At 35.9% G+C, this 18,265-nt stretch overlaps 1 protein-coding gene and 1 pseudogene across 1 annotated transcript; one reads left to right on the forward strand and one right to left on the reverse strand.

Annotated features, from left to right (window-relative positions):
- Positions 1 to 1,863: 1,863 nt before the first annotated feature.
- LOC107691777 (Meckel syndrome type 1 protein homolog) lies at positions 1,864 to 8,566 on the reverse strand. The gene is made up of 12 exons (XM_016490591.1): positions 8,192 to 8,566; positions 7,670 to 7,797; positions 7,533 to 7,582; positions 6,336 to 6,494; positions 4,786 to 4,883; positions 4,535 to 4,663; positions 4,083 to 4,187; positions 3,878 to 3,986; positions 2,649 to 2,705; positions 2,507 to 2,549; positions 2,242 to 2,304; positions 1,864 to 1,910 (listed from the first exon to the last, which is right to left on the reverse strand). The coding sequence occupies exons 1-12, from the start codon at positions 8,266 to 8,268 to the stop codon at positions 1,864 to 1,866; spliced, it is 1,065 nt and encodes a 354-aa protein (XP_016346077.1). The 5' UTR covers positions 8,269 to 8,566.
- Positions 8,567 to 9,434: 868 nt separating this feature from the next.
- LOC107691778 (rRNA methyltransferase 1, mitochondrial-like) lies at positions 9,435 to 15,357 on the forward strand (annotated as a pseudogene).
- Positions 15,358 to 18,265: the final 2,908 nt, after the last annotated feature.

Below are 18,265 nucleotides of genomic sequence, written 5' to 3' on the forward strand. Positions count from 1 at the left end.
TTTGAGGAAAAGACCAAAACTGAAAATATTCCTGTCTGCTTACAACTCTCACATTTAAGTTGTGTTCACTTTGTGTGCTGTGACCAATTTATCATCAGTAACAAGACAAACAAAAACCAACGAACAACAACATTAGTTTGGAATGATGTGAGTGTAAGTAAATTAACTTTCATTCACAAAAAGTTCATAAAATCAAAGTGATTCATATAAATCGAGTAGTTAATATGGAAGGCCGTTTCCGCCACTGAATAAAAAATAAAAAGGTAATTGTGATTTTTGTTCTCGCAATTGCAAGTTTACATCTTGCAATTCAGATTTTTTTTCTCAGAATTAAGTCAAACTCACAATTCTGACTTTTTTTTTTTTAAGTTTAACCAAATTCTTCTGAAGAGACACAATCACAATCTTTTTTTTATTATTTAAAAATGCTTGTTATGCAAGAACTAATGAAACTTCCGTTTCTTATATTTGATGTGCTCTATGTATGTGTGTTGACTAAGTTTACATGTGAATATAAGTCTAAATGAAATCTATTCATCATATAAAGCAATTGTGTATCTTCAGAAGACAATAGTTTAATATTGGTGGTGCAGTCTCTGACCTTGTGTCTCCAGTGATGTGAGATCATGGCAGGATGCATTCTGACAGAAGCAGGTGTTATAGGCGCCAGGACTGAATCTCCCAGTTCTGACATTGCCACCCCTTTAGACCCTGTATTATACTCTTAAAAATAACAGTGCCAGGGTAAACAAAAATGGCAATCTCACATTTTAATGTTAAAAACTTTTTATAGCCTAAAGAACACTTTTCTGTTTCTTTTTATAGCCTAAAGAACACTTTTTCAAAGAACTTCTGTGAGGTGGGAAAGTTCCATGGATTTTAAAGATTCTTCATGGAACTGTACACCCTGACAAAGAACCATTTAAGAACCTATAATTGTAAGAATGAAAATGGAGAACACTTCACACAGCATGCAGTCTGCGCATTTCGCTTCACTTTACACATGGACAGGTGGTCTGGGGGACAGTGAGCAGTGTTTTAATCCGACTGCCTGCCTCAAGGGCTGTGAACACAGGAGTGCTGATAGCTGACATTATGTTCTCAATATATCCATCCAAATCAAATGAAGGCCATGTGATCATGCATGTCTTTTGATATGCAATGCTTTCAGCACAAACTGTAGAGAATGAATCTGCAGAGAACTAAGTAACTGTAACAATTCCCATGAATCATATGACTGCCCAACCATGTTTTTATGACATGTGTGTCTTATGTTTATAGATTAGATGGTGCCCTCTAATCTAGAGTTGTAGATTAGATGGTAAAGGTGATGGATTGGCCCCATTATGTTTATATATGAAACATATTTATATATAATATAATATAATAATATAAATACAGTATATAAATGTATATACATGTAAATATATTCAAAATATATACTGTATTTGTGTGTATTTATATATACATAATAAATAAACAGTACACATACATATATTATGTAAATAAAAACTTTTATTTTGGATGCGATTAATCGCAATTAATAGTTTGACAGCACTAAAAAAATTGATTTCTTCTTCAAAATAAAATCTTACCCCAAAATAGTGGTATGTTTCTAAATGAATATGCTTTCACCAGATACATTTTACAAAAATGTGTTTTTTGGTTACAGTCTATCACCCATATCACAATTTTACTCTAAAAATAGCTTGTTACAAATTGGGATATACAATCCATTTTATTGTTTATCCTATTTGGTGTTGAGGAAATTGCATATGAATTTAAATGAATGTTTGTGGAAATGTTTATGGTTGATATTTATGATTTAAATATGAAATATATATGATATACTGTATATGATTTTTACTGAGTCACACCGGACAGACAGTGAAAGGGAACACTGGACCAATCTGAAGAACATGGAACAACGTCAATTACTGACATAAAATACAATGACTAATGTCTGGCCACTTAATTCACGCTTAAAATGTCTGAATGTCATTTCATTAGTTTAAAAACCAGAATGTGTACCTTTGCCTTCATTTAAAACTTTACTATTTAAAAATGAGCAAACTAATGCTTTTTGCTGAAAAAGTGTACTTGTGCTTTCTTTAAAATCTTTCTGTAAAATAAATACCACTTGGTTTGAATTTGGAATCAAATGCAATGCCATGCATACATTTATAAATGAGACTTAACTATTTTTTCCCATTGTATGTGGTTGAGAGTAGGTTGACTTACTATTTGGTAAATCCAGGAAGAAATGGACATAAAGATTGTCATACTCATAACCCTGAGCAGAAACTGAAAGGAAAAACCGACACATTATGATATGAGCAGTAACTTCTGAGACCCAGTTTGTGCTAAAATAAAAAAAAAAAAATATATATATATATATTGCAAACACTGAAATTTAAGCACGCATTTAATGTACTGATGTTATACTGCTTTGCCCACAGTAAATCTAGGCTAATCTTTATGATACAGGATAACTGTTAATACTCACCAATCTCTCCATTTACAATCAGGCGAAGTATCCCTAGAGGTGGCTAAAGGAAGTGTTTGGACAATCAGGATGAAAATGTCACCTTTTTTATTTGGAATATATGTATGACACCATAAGTCTGGATAAGAATTGCAATTCTTACCATTTCAAAGTCTTGGCCAACCAGGCTGTTGAGGTAGTCTTTGTGACGTGTGTACAGCTATAAAAAAATAAAATAAAAAAAGGAATGCGTGAGAATGATGACACCACCAGAAAATGGTTAGCAATCCACCAGTAAGCCTTGGGCCAGCCAAAGAATTCCATATTGCTCCAGGGACATTGTCCGTGCAGTTTAAGATGATCTGGATAAACAGAGTTTGTTTAAAAAAAGAGCTTATTTTAGCTTATTTTTTCTGCCTAAAAAAACACCTTGTTTGTCCATGACATAAAATATTTATAATAATATATATCCTTTGCACATATGGCAATTTTTTGGCATTTTGCCTTTAGTATGATAGGACAGATCAGAGCTGACAGGAAGCGAAGGGGGCGGGATCAGGAAAGGTCATCGAGTCGTGATTTGAACTCGGGACGCCCGTGGCGCAACAGCGCTGTATGTCGGCGCACTGCCCACAAGGGCAAGGCTATAGGTGCCGACATAGTTTTACATTTTACATTAAATTATTATATTCAGTGCTGCAAAGTATCAATAGAAAACAGTGAACATTTAATTTAAAAAAATTATCAAGTGTTTGTGATATATTTTGTGAAATAACAGCAAGTGAGTGCTATTTGTGTAGCGTGAATAAATGTATACCAAAATAATAAACCAAAAATATAAACCATAAACCGAATAAACTAAAAAAACAGTCATAAGGGTCAATTTTTCTAAATTGAGATTTATACATCATCTGAAAGCTGAATAAATAACCTTTCAATTGATTTATGGTTTGTTAGCATAGGACAATATTTGGTCGACATACAACTATTTGAAAATCTGGAATCTGAGGGTGCAAAAAATAATTAAAATATTGAGAAAATCTGTCTAAATGAAGTCCTTAGCAATAAATATTACTGATCAAAAATTAAGTTTTGAGATATTACGGTCGGAAACTTACAAAATATCTTTATGGAACATGATCTTTACTTAATATCCTTTTGATTTTTGGCATACAAGAAAAATCAATCATGTTGACCCATACAATGTATTTTTCGCTATTGCTACAAATATACCCATGCTACTTAAGACTGGTTTTGGGGTGCAGGATCACAAATGTTTCTAATCCATCCTTTATGAGATTCCGCGTCAGGATGCTGCCTTAAAAGGTACTCACTCAGTCAGTGAGTGAGACAGTGAAACCACCAATCCTAGGCAAGGACAAAGGGACATACATCTCTGTACATGCGCTGCTCTCTCTCTTTCTCCTCCGCATGAATGTGTGATGAGGCGTTCTCCAAATACAGCCTCCACACCTCCCTCTTCTCTCCCTGCGTTTCCAGTCTGGTGTGAAAGACAGTCAAATACACCTTCTGTAATCACAATGAACTCGTCCCAATATTATTCACAAGAGAAATTGACAGAAGTGGTAGGTCTTGCCTGTAGGCTCCTCTATTGTTGTTAAAGTCTGGTTTTATTGTGATTACTCCATTACTGTCAGCTTTTATGGTGCATAATACATATTCATTCTCTTTCAAGCCCAACCTGTAAAACACAGCCACATGTCTGGTTATTTCACATTACTTTAAATGGGTCATGTCATAAAAAAATCGTATTTTTCTTTGTATTTTTGAAATAACAGTGTTTGTAACATTTGTGTAGATTATTTACCTAGAAGTCTTAAAGATGCAGCAACAAAAATGTCAGTTTAATTTTACAGGTAAGATAGAGAGTGGACAATGGTGATATAAAACTACAAAAAAAACTTTTTTTGTGTGTAAAAAACCCCCCAAAAAACTTCAAATGCATTATTAATGGACCTACGGTCAAATAAATTATAAGAAAATGTATGATATGTTTAAGTGGATAAAGAAGAGTATCATCACACTTACTTCCCTGAAGGTCCAAGATCTCCCATGATGTACATGGTCTGCACTGGTGTGTTGATGATGTGACTGTTCTTTATGAACTCCTCCGAAGGCTCCCATGTGATTAAACGGTACTTGGGAACATTAGACTCTCTTAATTGTGTGTATAAAAAAAATGATACAAGGTAAACCTCTTTAACTTTACAAATATGATAAAGTCTTTACAGAAAACCACCTTACAGGCAATTATACTATATACTTCTAGGTACACTTACACAGGACGTCTCTCTTGTCTCCTGTGCCTAACATTGGCCATGCGTTCTGCTAAAAAGGTTGGTGTAGGCTGAGCTGGGATCAGCAGACTCTGAGCTTGCTGTCAATACAATCACAACTTCAGAAAACTGTAAAAACACATGCAGCCTATACATCCATTGGTGAATCTCACCAAACCTGTCGAAACCATGTCCAGTGTTGGGAAGGTTACTTTGGAAATGTAATAGGTTACAGATTACAAGTTACCCTACTTAAAATGTAATAAGGGCTACTCTACTGTTCAAATGTTTGAGGTCGTAAGATTTTTTAATGTTTTTGAAAAAAGTATCTTATGCACAGTGTTGGGAAGGTTACTTTGGAAATGTAATAGTAGTGTAACTATTTCCATTACTTTATTAAAGTAATGTAACTGATTACATTTAATTACTTTTTGATTACTTTTCTAAATTTCTAATGTTTTCAACTGTGTATCATTTTCAAACATGTAAACCAGGCAGGGTTAACCTTACAGTACTATTCAACTGATTACTGTCAGACTTTCGAAATCTTTCATCACTTGAATTAAGATTATATTTCAATTTTAAAGTAGACACTGGATGCAAAATTCACTTTTACATGATGTTTGCATATAAATGTATCTTAGCAGTGTGGACACAACCACCCTACAATGATAAAAATCCATTCACTCCTTTTTTTAATCCCCCAAAATCCTAAATAGTCTCAATTATCAAGCCGTTTTGATTTTCTGAGCTATATATAAACCCATATAGGAAATAAAAGAGTTATCGAATACGCTTGTTCTAAACTCCTGAAACTTTGTTTCGTATTTTAGAGTAGTCACTGCAATTTATGAAAGAAATCAATTAAATCTGTATGTGGGAGTGTGTGTGAAAAAAGCAGATGTAACCCCCTTTGCAATCCTTAACATTTTCATAAGTAACTGTAATTGAATTACATATTTTTTCTCAGTAACTGTAACTGATTACAATTACTTTTATTTTGTAATTAAATTACGTAATTCCGTTACATGTAACTAGTTACTCCCCAACACTGACCATGTCTGGGTCATATCTAACACCAAATCATTATTTATTAAATAAATTAACAAGAAATTTTAATTAGCTTAAAGAAAATGAAGCCTAATTTTGAAATATTAAGATTCTGTATTGTGATATTTTCATGACAATCCTCAATTTCTCACATTCTCTTTTGGCGGGAAAACCTATTCCATTCCGATTGACTTTCATTATATCGACAAAAATAATACAATGCAAGTCATTGGGAACTGAAACTGTTTGGTTATTAGCATTCTTCAAAATAAAATTTTTTGTGTTCAGCAGAAGAAATAAATGCTTACAGGTTTGGAATGACACGGAGGTGAGCAAAAGAAGCTAATTTTTGGGTGGAATATCCCTTTAATGGTCCTAGAATTATGTTTGATTTTCTTTATGCAAAATAAAATTTCTTATTTTGTTCTTTTGATTTTGTCATGAAATATGACCTGGGTATGTTTTTGTCAGGTTTAAAAAAGAAAATGGTAGAGTCAACTGACCTCTTCCCATTTAGAGAAGCGATCAAAGTCTGTGTAGGTGAAAATGTGCTGGTTTTGTCTTCTTTTGGATCTTTCCATTGCCATGATTTCTGTGTGATACTGATGCTCCAGTGGTGTTTGACAATTTGACTCTGTTTGGTAAAGATCCACTTCATACTGCATGTGAATGACAAAGCAGAGCTCATCATATACACTATGAAAACTGGCTATTTAGTATAGGGTGACCAGATGTGCTCGTTTCCTGGGGACAGTCCCAGTTTTTGGTGTTTTGCCCTTGACTGGAGCTGTTCCAGTTTTAGAGCATGTTCAAAACAGCCCACAGATACAATGCAAAAATGCCTGACCAACATAGCCAGCAGGTTATCAGAGCAATCATGTAGTGATTATTTTCACCAATAAATTCGGCTGCAAACTACACTGATTACTTGTCATGCGCTGCTACTTCAGTCAAGAAGAACTTAACCTTGTTGAGAGCAGAGCACTATTATTATCAATGCCCAAAAGAGACAAAAAAAAAAAAAAACACTACACATTAACACCTGCAAGCTACACATTAACACCTGCAACAATTACATTTGCAGAAAACACATACGTTGTGCTCAAAACGAGTCTAAAATGCAAAATAATAAGCCTAATTAAGGAGAGTAAGAGTCATTTCCAAGCACAAACATAAAATACCATTTGAAAAGTTAATGAAAGTGATGAAAGTAAATTAAAGTATTAAGTACCGTACAATTAGAAATGTTTAAAATATTTATTTATCATATGTTCTTATATAATGTGTTTTTGTAAAGTCAGAATTTAGTTATAATATTGTTATAATATAATATTCACTTTCACTTTTTCACTTTGTTTTGCAATGCTTGCTATTCACAATGGTTACTATAACTATTTGCATAGTGTGATTTTTGGTGTATTAAAACCAGTACAAAAATCATAACAATCAAACTAACATAATAATTATTATTAATTTTAATAAAAGCACAGGGAACCCACAACAATTAAATAAAAACATTGTATTGTCCCCATTTTTACAAAAAAAAATAAAAATAAATGATGTCCCCATTTATTTTTAATTCTTAGATAATAACAAGTGAGATTTCAATGATATTTTGACCACTTAAATAGGAAATGTCCCCAGTTTCCATTTTTGAAATCTGGTCACCTTAATTTAGTAGCGCACACAGCTTTGCCCTCACTAAAGACCTTCTCTTGCCAACCAACCACCAGTTCCTCCGCATCAGTGGCTGTGTTAGAAAGGGAAAGAGAACATTATTATCCACCATATGCTAGTGAATTGTGCTGACAGGTTTATATCAGCATCCTTCACGTACTGGAAGCTGCTTGGGTCTGAGAGCTGAAGGTGTCCAGCTCTATAACTCCTCTCTCCTGCTGAGAAAGCACTTGCTGATGGAGATGTTGAGACAGAGCAGCTGTGGAGGTCACACGCTGTATGTGCACTCTAAGACAGAAACAAAACAGTAACAGTAATATGTAATACATGTTGTTTTTGGGCATATTGCAATTGTATTATATTTAGCGACTTAAAGTGCCATGTACAGTAAATACAGTGGGTACATGGATTTGGTAAAATCATTCAGAATCATGGTAAAGAGACCTTTACAAAAAGTAGTATGGCAGTATCATGGTGCACTTATGTGTAAGATGAGCATACTATGGTACTTTAATATTCATAGCATGGAACTGAAATTCGTAAACAATAGTATAACGTTATACATTGTGCTACAAGTTGTTTCTAATACCATGGTACTAGACATGGTAAAGACATTTGGTGCATTGAATAGTGTGTAAACTATTATTATAGATGTCAAGTACACTCAGGCGACGTCACTTACCGTATTTGTAAGTTTTTAACTGCATCCCGGGAACGGTAAAACGATTCTCCGGTGTCAGTGCTCCAGCCGTCGCCCATATCTAACACTCGGCCTCAAAAGATAGAAGTCTTTAGCTTTAGTGTATCATTTGCATCGGTTGACTATTAAAAAACGCACACCAAGCATGAACAAGGATAAGCAGCTTTGACTGGTTTACTTCTTAATGCAATGCTCCGGTAGGAAGTTAATACTACACATCAGAGCGTCTCGTTGCATAGTAACACACTACCGTTACCGGAAGCAGCCGGAAGTCAACCATGCGCATGCTCGGTGCGGATATAAATACCCTGTTCTCAAATCAGCTAGCGTTGCTCTTTGACTCAGTACCACAGAAACGGGGCCGATTACTCTAGCTGATCTGGGAGCGGAAGTGATAGTAAACACACTCCGCACTTCACGTTCACATAAGTGTTGCCAAGTCCGCGGGTTTCCCGCGGAATTGGGTTACTTTTAACACTGTTGCCGCGGCCCGCGGGTTGTTTTTCATGTCCGCGGGTTGAAGCGACTCCAATAACATTATATAATGCGAATTTTAGCTGGGGAACCCCGCCAAAAAACGTGTATTTTACCCACCGGAACGCGGTTTTTAACAGGGGACCCCCTCGAAACACGATTGGGCTAGTTTTAAGCTAGTTTTGAGTAGCAATTGGGCGGGTTTTCTTGTGAAAACCTGGCAACCCATGGCATTTGACCACTGCCAGTGAACTGAAAGCTGTTCCACGTGGTTGTGTTTGTTGTTGAAAAACGAATATAGTGGATTAGATATGCCTGAGGTCGGTTCTTCTTATATCATATATCCCATTTTACTTTAATATTTACTATCTAATATTTAAAATTCTGCTTTATTTATTGAGCATACAGTGTTGCTGCTGGTGCTTTAATTCTGTTTGGTTAGCAGCAGCTTCAACACTTTTTTCATTAATAATTATTTTTTTTCAAATAAATAACGAATAATCTGTTAAAAGCAACATAAAGTGTTGAAATTAACTGTTTAAACCAATTTTTCTTCTCTTTTCTTGTTTCCCAACTGGTGTTCAGCTGATTTTGCTTGTCAGTCAGTCCAACCTGACCAGCTGACAAGTGCCCAAAACGGCTTTATAACCGTGTAACTTGATTGGTTTAGGCCAGCAAAAACCAGCAAACCACCTCAAGATGGTTTAAGCTGTTTATTGAGGCATATATGAGCAAGTTATTAAAAGCAAATATGCAGGCATGGAAAACAAGTATCCCTAGCCTCCAATCGAACTAGGAATAGATATAGTTGCTGCTTGGTAGGGCTAAAGGAATTGTATTTTACACTTTCCACACAACGTGCAGCCTATAGCTGCACAAGAGCACTTTTCTGTCCAAGAGACAGTGTTTCAAGATCAGGTGAGAGATTTACCTCTAGCAAACTCAAAAAGACATTTGTGTCTAAGCAGCATAAATATGCTGCTACTAGAGATGAGATTTCCAGATCAACAAAAACACAGAAGGGAAAAGTGTAATCGGAGTTACAGAAACTGAGGTTTGAGGATTTCAGTGAGTCAGAAAGCGGATGGATTTTGAGGCATATCCTAAAACAATCTGAGCCAAATGAAGATAAACACTTAGAGATTGTGTTTGGTGTGGCCCCATGTTTGCTGGCCCTCATGCAAAGTAGGAGGAAGCCGAGTCGTCTCTTCATGAAGAACAGTGAAGGGCCGCAGAGAGACACAGTTTTGAGGGTCTTGTCAGGAGTCTGTCAAACGGGGTGTGCAGATACAGAGAGTCAGTAAGCAAACACTTGATAAGATGTGTGGTGGTAAGGTGCACCAGGGGTTGTGTCTGCAGGCTAGTCCTCTTGGGTTTATCACTGAGGAAAAACCAATAACATCTCATGAGGTGAAGAATCACAGGGCATTATGGCTGGTTTTGGATGGAGTGCAGGATCTGATGAATCTTGGTGCCATTTTGCGGTCTGCATATTTCCTGGGAGTGGATCGAATTGCCAGCAGCATTCATAACAGGTGGAGTTAAAAGAGGCATTTGTGTTTATTTCTTTATAACATTGTTAAGTGGAATGTAGGACCATTGTTTATTCGGTCATGTATTTTGTTAATGATTAAATGAAAATGTGTTTTACATATAACTTTGTATTAACCATTGACATCTGCTTGTGATTATTTTTTGTCTTTGTTAGCTGTCCTCTGACGCACACAGTGAGTAAAGCCACTGGTCATGGAGGTGTTTGGCTACGGCAACTTGAAAGATATGATTAAGGTCTGGAAGCTGATCCCTCCACTTCACCTCGTTTGGAATTTCAATGGGATTTACATGTTTAGACGTAGGTCAGATGTTCAGATATCGGATTTAAAACCTCATATGGAATTAACTCAGAATGGATGCGAAAAATCGGATCTTTTGCAGATTTTTATGTTTACGATCTGTGTCACATGTGAGTAAAAAACAGAATTTTTTGTGCCAGTGTAAACGTAGACTAAGTTTCCATTTGTAGCCAGTAGAGGGCAGTTAAATAACTCAAATGGGGTTTAGCTCATGGTTTTACAAATTGGTCCAGGTGGCCATAGCGATTGATTGATTGATTGATTGATTGATTGGCGATTATTATTTATTAGCAATGCTAACTAATCAAAATCAACAATTCTGAGCCCAAACAAATTGATGAATACGTGTTCAAGTGTTATTGCAGTGAATTCCATCAGGTGAATACTAGTGTCACTAATACTAATTATATAAATACATAATTATTGTTTTTTTACTGCAAAGCAACACAAAAATGGTATAAATATGAGCACAATTATTAAGAAAAGCTAATTTAATTTTGGGCCAAAAAAATCAGAAAGAAGTCCCATAAAATGATGTTTCAAGGTAACAAATAAAAACAAAACGGTAAATTGTTTTGTTTAAAAAAAATTCAGTGACACTGCAAAAACATAAATAATAAACTTTTATGCTACCACTATTTTTCTAACATATATTTTGATATTGCATTAAAATGTATAGCGTATATTTCAGGAAGGGGCTAATTTGCAAGGTGAGCATCATACTTATCAAAACAGAAGAAAAAAAACTTTAGTGAAAAAAAGAAAGAAATGCAGATGAAATTAAGAAAAAATAAATTTTTGAATATTTTTTTTTTTGTAACTTAATTGAGTTATGAAACAGGTTTTCATAATAAAATAAGCTTTTTTAATTATAGTGAATGGAAAATCCCATCTGTAGCCTGTAGAGGGCAGTTTAAGAAAACTGTTGAGGTTTAGACTGTGTCTGCCTAGTCCTTTTGAGAAATACATCTCATACTTAATCATCAGGACTTCCATTGTTTAATAGCTATAAACACATTTTTCTTCATATTATAGGTGAAAGCGGAAGAAGGTTGGCAAGTAGTTGGTACTGTTGGGTTAGAGGAATGCAGTCCTGAATTCACAGTTATGCCATGTTCAGATTTCAAGATGTCCAGACCTACACTACTGTTAATGGGTAACAGCAAGTGTGTGTTGAAACATATTTAGACTCATAATTGTTGTGTTCTCTTTGCGTTACACTGGTCTGTCTCTGTGTGTGCTATCAGGTGGAGAGGGTGACGGTCTTTCTCCAGAACTGCGTCAGATGTGTCGTCCTGCTCACCATCCCTCCACGCAGAAACCTGCACCCTGGAGTAGAATCTCTCACTGTGTCTGTAGCCACAGGTATGTTTATATAAGTAAATATTGTTCTAAATTACTGGTAACCTCAAAATGTATTTGTTAAAAAATTAACCACAGCTCAGGATAAACGTAAATTCATTTTTTTTTTACATTTAAAAAAAGATGAATTTACATTTTTAAAGTTTGTTTAAAAAGAATGACTTTTACATTAATTGAAATAAAAAATGAATGAAAATATCATCTGTAAATGTTTATTTTTTATTTAATACCATTGTAATGATATCTGCCAGATATCTTTATTCACTTTTAGGAGGCAAGTGTTATTGAATGTGTAGCTGATATGATGTAGTTTTTTATAAAATAATGATAAAAATAAATATAGCTGCAAGCAGCAATTACTGGGGTTCAAGCGCTTTAAGGCATTTAAGCACATAAGGAAAAATACATTACATATTATTTAGCAAGCCTGTAACCACCTAAATCAATTATTTAAAAAAGCAGTTTGGCAAATCCAGGCAATTTACCATAGAAATATGATGCTTTTTTTTTTTTAATGTTATGACTGTTATAGCATCAGCTGTGGTCCGATCTCCCTAGAACTTTGCATGCTTGTTTAGAATCATCTGTGGCATGTGCTCACCAGGGGCCTGTTTCATAAAACAAGTTCACCAAATAAGCCAGGTTTATTTCAGTTAGTCTCACTTATTGTCAGTTGATTTGGTTGAAAATAAGTCAGACTAACTGAAATAAGCCTGGCTTATTTGGTAAACCTGTTTTATGAAAGGCCCCAGGTTTCATGAAGTTTTGAGTTTTCATTTAGGTTTTATAGGCATTTGGGTATATTTGGGCAGGCCCCTTTTATAAATGACTCCGTTAAAGCTTCCCTAGGGTAAATTTCAACCTTTTTTTATAATTATTGACCTTGAGAGTCCAGAGAATTGTACAGCAGGGTTTTTTTTTTTTCCAGATTGAGCGTATAAGGTTTTTTACAACCTCTCCATAAACAAACGATTTGATTGACAGCAGTGGTTCTAGAGGCAAAGTTGTTCAGAATGAGGAGGTCTATTGTATGATGCGAATATATTGTGTTTATGTGTGAAAAACCACGCAATATACAATCGTGTGTACACCATTGAAAATACGATATCGCCCCCCAGTGGCCGATTTCTTTCAAATTTATCACAGACCTTTAGGTGTTGTGAGTCAAACCCACCGAGATTTGTTCAGATCGGCCTCTGTTAACCTTGTCTAATAGGTGCGCAAAGTTCATCGGCCAATGGCGGCCATGTTTTTTGAGCTACACAAATGTCCTTATAGACACTATGCTATAAAGAGTCCTTATAGCATTTTGGACCAAGACCGATTTTCCTGTTAATAGGACAAACGGTTGCGTAGTTAGGGCCATTTTTAGTTTTAGTTTTTATAGCGCCACTAAGTGGCCAAACTCCACAATGTTTTTCATGTGACCTCAGATCTTACATACGTGTTGTGAATTTGGTGAAGATATCTCATTCCGTTCAAAAGTTACAGTATAGCCGTTTTAGTAAAAGTGGCCCTGCCCCTTTTGAACGTTTTGGCGTCCCTTTGCGACGGAGAGTTGAAAGTACAGCTTTTTTAAATAATTATTGATATTCGCTTTCCAGAGAATAGTTCTAGTTCGCAAAAGTAGGTTTTTCAAAAAATCCAAAATACTTGAAAATTTTGCCAGGGTGACAACCGAATCCGAGGCGTGCGCTTTGGCTGATGTGAGCCAAGGATTCCAATGACATAAGACACTTGATGCGATGATTGACACTGCGATGAACTGTTTAAGAGTTATGACCAATTTTGTACTTTTAACCGCTGTAGCGCCCCCGTCAGCCCGACTGGAGCGAGCCTTGGTGACGTTGTAGATGGTGTGAGTACACCATCCCTCCAAGTTTCACTTCTCTACGACGACTTAGGGTGCTTTCACACTTGGTTCGACTTCGCTTGCCTGGTCCGAACCTGAGTTCGATTGTTGCACCCTCCCCCTCCCCCTGCCCCCGCTGGACTGCGTTAATATTATTTTATTTGGGTCCGAACCATGGTTCGTTTGCGTCATCAAGCCAGCAGCTGTTTACCCTGTTGCTTAGTAACGAAGGCGCAGAAGGCGGCAAATGCATAACATTGCTCACTGCACTTTCATATATTTACGTTTTTGAACCGTTCCTTTTGTTTACAAAGCTTCGTTACATAACGGCACTTATGTCTGTCTTACAAATGTACTGCAAATGCTCTAAAGAACGCTGAAGGCGAACAGAAATGAGATATACAGCTCTCTGTTTGCAGCTCGTCAGTCACGCTCGTCAGGAAATTGAGTGAAACACACATTTTTATCAAATAATACGTCATTAATAGAGGATCACTTCCGCGATTTGGTACGATTGCGTTCACATCAGCAGCAAACCGTACCGGAGTTCACTTGAACCGTACCCCAGACCACCCTTTTAAGGGTGTATTCACACCAGAAAAGTCCATTAGTTCACTTGGTTTGGTCCGGACCAAATACAATGTTGATTTTTTTTTGTTTGGTGCGGTTCGTTTTCACACTGCCCTTTTTGCAAGTGAACCAGAAACAAAACCACACGTGTGCTTAAGGTCATCCATTCATTGGTTTATCCATTCAACCGCACCAGAGTTCGTTTGGAAGCAGACCGAGACCTCCTCTTCAGCTGGGTCTCGGTGCAGTTGGTCCGCACCCGAGTGCGATTGCTGTATTCACACCTGCCAAAAAGATTCGCACCAAAGGGGGAAACGAACTTGAGTTCGATTCAGTCGAACCAAACAAGACAGGTGTGAATACACCCTTAAGCGGACTTGGGTACGGTTAGCGGGTGCGCATCCGAGTTCGGAAGACCGCGTTCACATCATCCAAACGAACCGAACTCTGACGTCAATCGAACCCGGGTGCGCACCAAAAGTGCTAGTGTGAAAGCACCCTTAGGGTTTAGTCTGCTCGATCAGTTTTACGTGGCGATTGTTGATCCTTGGTCATTCTAACAATTACAATAGGATTTCAGCACTATGCACTTGAACCCCAAAAAATAATATAGAAAAAAAGGTTTATTTTAAACGGTTAACCAGATTTCATTGAGTTTCAGGACTCCATTTATGAATATAGATAAATGAAACATATTGATTATTAATTCATAATGCATTTTAACGTAGTTCAGTTGCTCTCTTTTAATGTGTTGCTGATTTTTCCTTCTCCCAGGCATTCTGCTGCACTCTCTTCTGTCCACACACACAGGAAGCAGATGATGATGGCAACAACGACAAGGCTGCAGCATTATTTACTCAGACGTCTCTCATTAGCTCCATACAGTGATTAATGACTGGATTACTTCATCAATTAACAGTCTGAGAGTCTGGAGAGGCTCATTGATCAGATAAAGAGAGGCTGTAGATGCATTCTGGACCATTTACTGACTATGACCACCTTGTTTAAGACAAGACCTGCACTACACAGGGTCACTAAGGGAAAACATGCTTTTATAAACAGAGGTGTAATGTTTAATTATTCATTTTCTTCATGAAGGAAGTTAGTTCATGTGTTTTATCACTGTAAACATTTGCTACATGCAGATCGATGAAAAGTAATGCTAACTTTATTTTGAATAAATATAGATGATATTTATATTACTTAAAAAAAACATGAATGCTCAATAATAATTAACAGTATTTGAAGCAGCATGGATTAAATAGTACAACACACAAAAAAAATTGTAGGCTAACATGGCTAACGGCAGTGTGTTGTGGGATGCAGTATTTTCACAGTGCGGTCTGTTCATTTATTGCTTATTTTGGCAAATGTAGAAGGTCATCCAGGTATTTCATGTGTAGTGTAAAAATGGGTCCCACTTTATATTAAGTGGCCTTAAGTATTATGTACTTGCATCAAAAAATAAGTACAATGTACTTATTGTGTTCATATTGCATTGCAAAACACTTTTGCTGCTATTGAGGTGGGATACGGGTTAGGGACAGGTTTGGGGGTATGTGTAAGTTTAAGGGTGGGTTAAGATGTAAGGGATGGGTCAATAGTGTAAATAAATAATTACAAAGGTAATTACGTTCAGGTATTTTTAAAAACATAAGTAGAATGTAAAAACATGTACACTGAAAAAAATTATTAATTGAATTTACTACATTTTTTAAAGGTAAGTGGTTGCAATCAATTTATTTTAGCTACATTTAAATAAACAACTTTAGTTGACTAGCTTTCAACATTTTTTATTTAAATGTAGCTAAAATAAATAGTTGCAACATACCTTAAAAAAATTTAAATCATTTTTTTCAGTGTACATACGTCTTTCATATAAAGCCTTTTTTATGTAATAACTTTTACTTATGGCAAAATATATATTTTTAGTGTGTTTCCTAAAAAGATTCAAAAACCGCGCCCGTTATCTAGTCAGTCCCGTGACGTCAGCCCATCAAATGATTAATTTAAATGTAAGTACATAGTAGTTAAGGCCATTGAATATAAAGTGGGACCTAAAAAGGTTACATTTTCAGTGTGCACTGCAGCCTATACACTGCAGAAACAGAGCAAGTTCCATCCAGTCAGCAGGTGGCACTGCATATATATATATTAGTAGGTGAACACTTGAGTTTTTTCTGTGACAATTAAGATGAGGGATGGACACATGGATGCTGGTGCTAGACCAGTAACATCTTACAGCGTTTACGTAAAGTTCACTGAATGGATATCTCACACCTCCATTTCCCTTCACGCTTCACAGCGAGATGCTGACTGCAGGTTATGGACCAAGATGGTTTACAATTAAACTAAAACGTGCACGATTGGCACGCCTGCGGAGAGCAGGACAGGACGATTAAGCTGCTAATACTATAGACAGTTAGACCTAGCTTTAATTTTACCCATAGCTGCAGGGGAGAGGGAGATATGAGATGAGATTGAATGTAATGAAGCACTATATTGTTTTTACAGGGAAGAATGATCTGAAGGTCTTTGTGACAGGAACAGCTATCTATTGTTGTGTCTCACAAAACAGCCAATTTGTTAATCCTTCCAAATGGTAAATGGACAGATATGTGGATTTTTTAATAGTAGTAACCACAACCGGCCATCTAGACACTGAATCGCAACGTTTTTGTCTGTTTTGGCTTTAAGCCAGAGATGTATTCATAGAGTGTGGGGACAGTTGTTAAATTTCATTATAGCAGAGTTTCATTGCATTTCCTGTGCATTTTGATTAAAATTAGATTGCTACATTTATTTTGTTACTGATTTCATTGCTTCGAGACATCATTGGAGGAGAACTGTGGCTCTTAAGGTAATCTAATAGTCTACATTTGAGTGTTTCTAAAACCAGGGTTATTACGGTTAATTAAACTAAAACCTAAAATAAATTTGACTTGAATCAAAATAAATGTTAAAAAACAAAAATCAGATATATAAAAATATGACACACACACACACACACACACATATATATATATATATATATATATATATATATATATAGCTCCCTTATTATTAGTCATTAGTAGTATTGAACATTAGTATGTTCAAAATATTATTACACTACATTAGTAGTGTTAAAATATGTTGGTTAGTTATGTACAGCACTATGATCAATGTCTGTTGTTTTTGAATGTTATAGAAATTAAATAGAAATAAACTGGATTGATTGGTTAATTGAGAACAAGACAAAAAATAAGCCATTTTGATCTTAAAATATGCCGTTCACTGTTTTTGCTTATTAATGTTTCAGTGAAGAACATTAATATCCATGGAACCAAAAGTAAAGTTATTTATAGTGTAAAAAGGTTCAAAATGTTCTTCACACTAAGAAAAAGTGTGAAGAACATTTTTCTGGTAAAACCCCTACATATCTCTGATAATTTCTTCATTACATTTAAACTACATTTTGCTACCTGTGTGCCACCAACCCATATTCCGGTTACTTTTAGACGAAACCTACGCTCCCTTTCCCCCTCCCATCTTTCCTCCGTTGTATCCTCCTCTCTTCCCTCACCTACCCATTTCTCATCTCTGGATTTGAATGCAGCAACTGACACTTTATGCGCTACATTAACCTCTTGTCTAGATGATATTTGTCCTCTCTCCTCCAGGCCAGCACGGGCTGCCCCTTCTAACCCCTGAAAGCGTCTGCAAAATGACTAAATGTAAATGTAAATGTAAATGTAAAAAAGGTTATTTTAAGAACTGTTCCCAGAAAGGGTCTTTGGGAAACCCAAAATGGTTCTTCTATGGCTTTGCTGCAAAAACCCTCTTTAGGAACCTTAAAGGGGTCCTATTATGCTTTTTCATTTTTTCAACTTTAGTTAGGCTGTAATGTTGCTGTTTGAGCATAAAAAAGATCTGCAAAGTTACAAAGCTCAAAGTTCACTTCAT

This window comes from Sinocyclocheilus anshuiensis, unplaced genomic scaffold (genome assembly GCF_001515605.1).
Source record: "Sinocyclocheilus anshuiensis isolate Anshui unplaced genomic scaffold, SAMN03320099.WGS_v1.1 scaffold246, whole genome shotgun sequence".
Classification (NCBI taxonomy): domain Eukaryota; kingdom Metazoa; phylum Chordata; class Actinopteri; order Cypriniformes; family Cyprinidae; genus Sinocyclocheilus; species Sinocyclocheilus anshuiensis.

Bases quoted from the DNA above. Each gene is read 5' to 3' on its own strand.
- LOC107691777 (XM_016490591.1), bottom strand. From the start codon at position 8,268: ATGGGCGACGGCTGGAGCACTGACACCGGAGAATCGTTTTACCGTTCC. The intron at 2,706-3,877 runs GTATGTCCCTTT...ATTTTTTTATAG, and splicing joins AGCAGCGCATGTACAGAGAT to CTGTACACACGTCACAAAGA. The intron at 1,911-2,241 runs GTAAGTCAACCT...CATGTTCTTCAG, and splicing joins CTTCCTGGATTTACCAAATA to ATTGGTCCAGTGTTCCCTTT.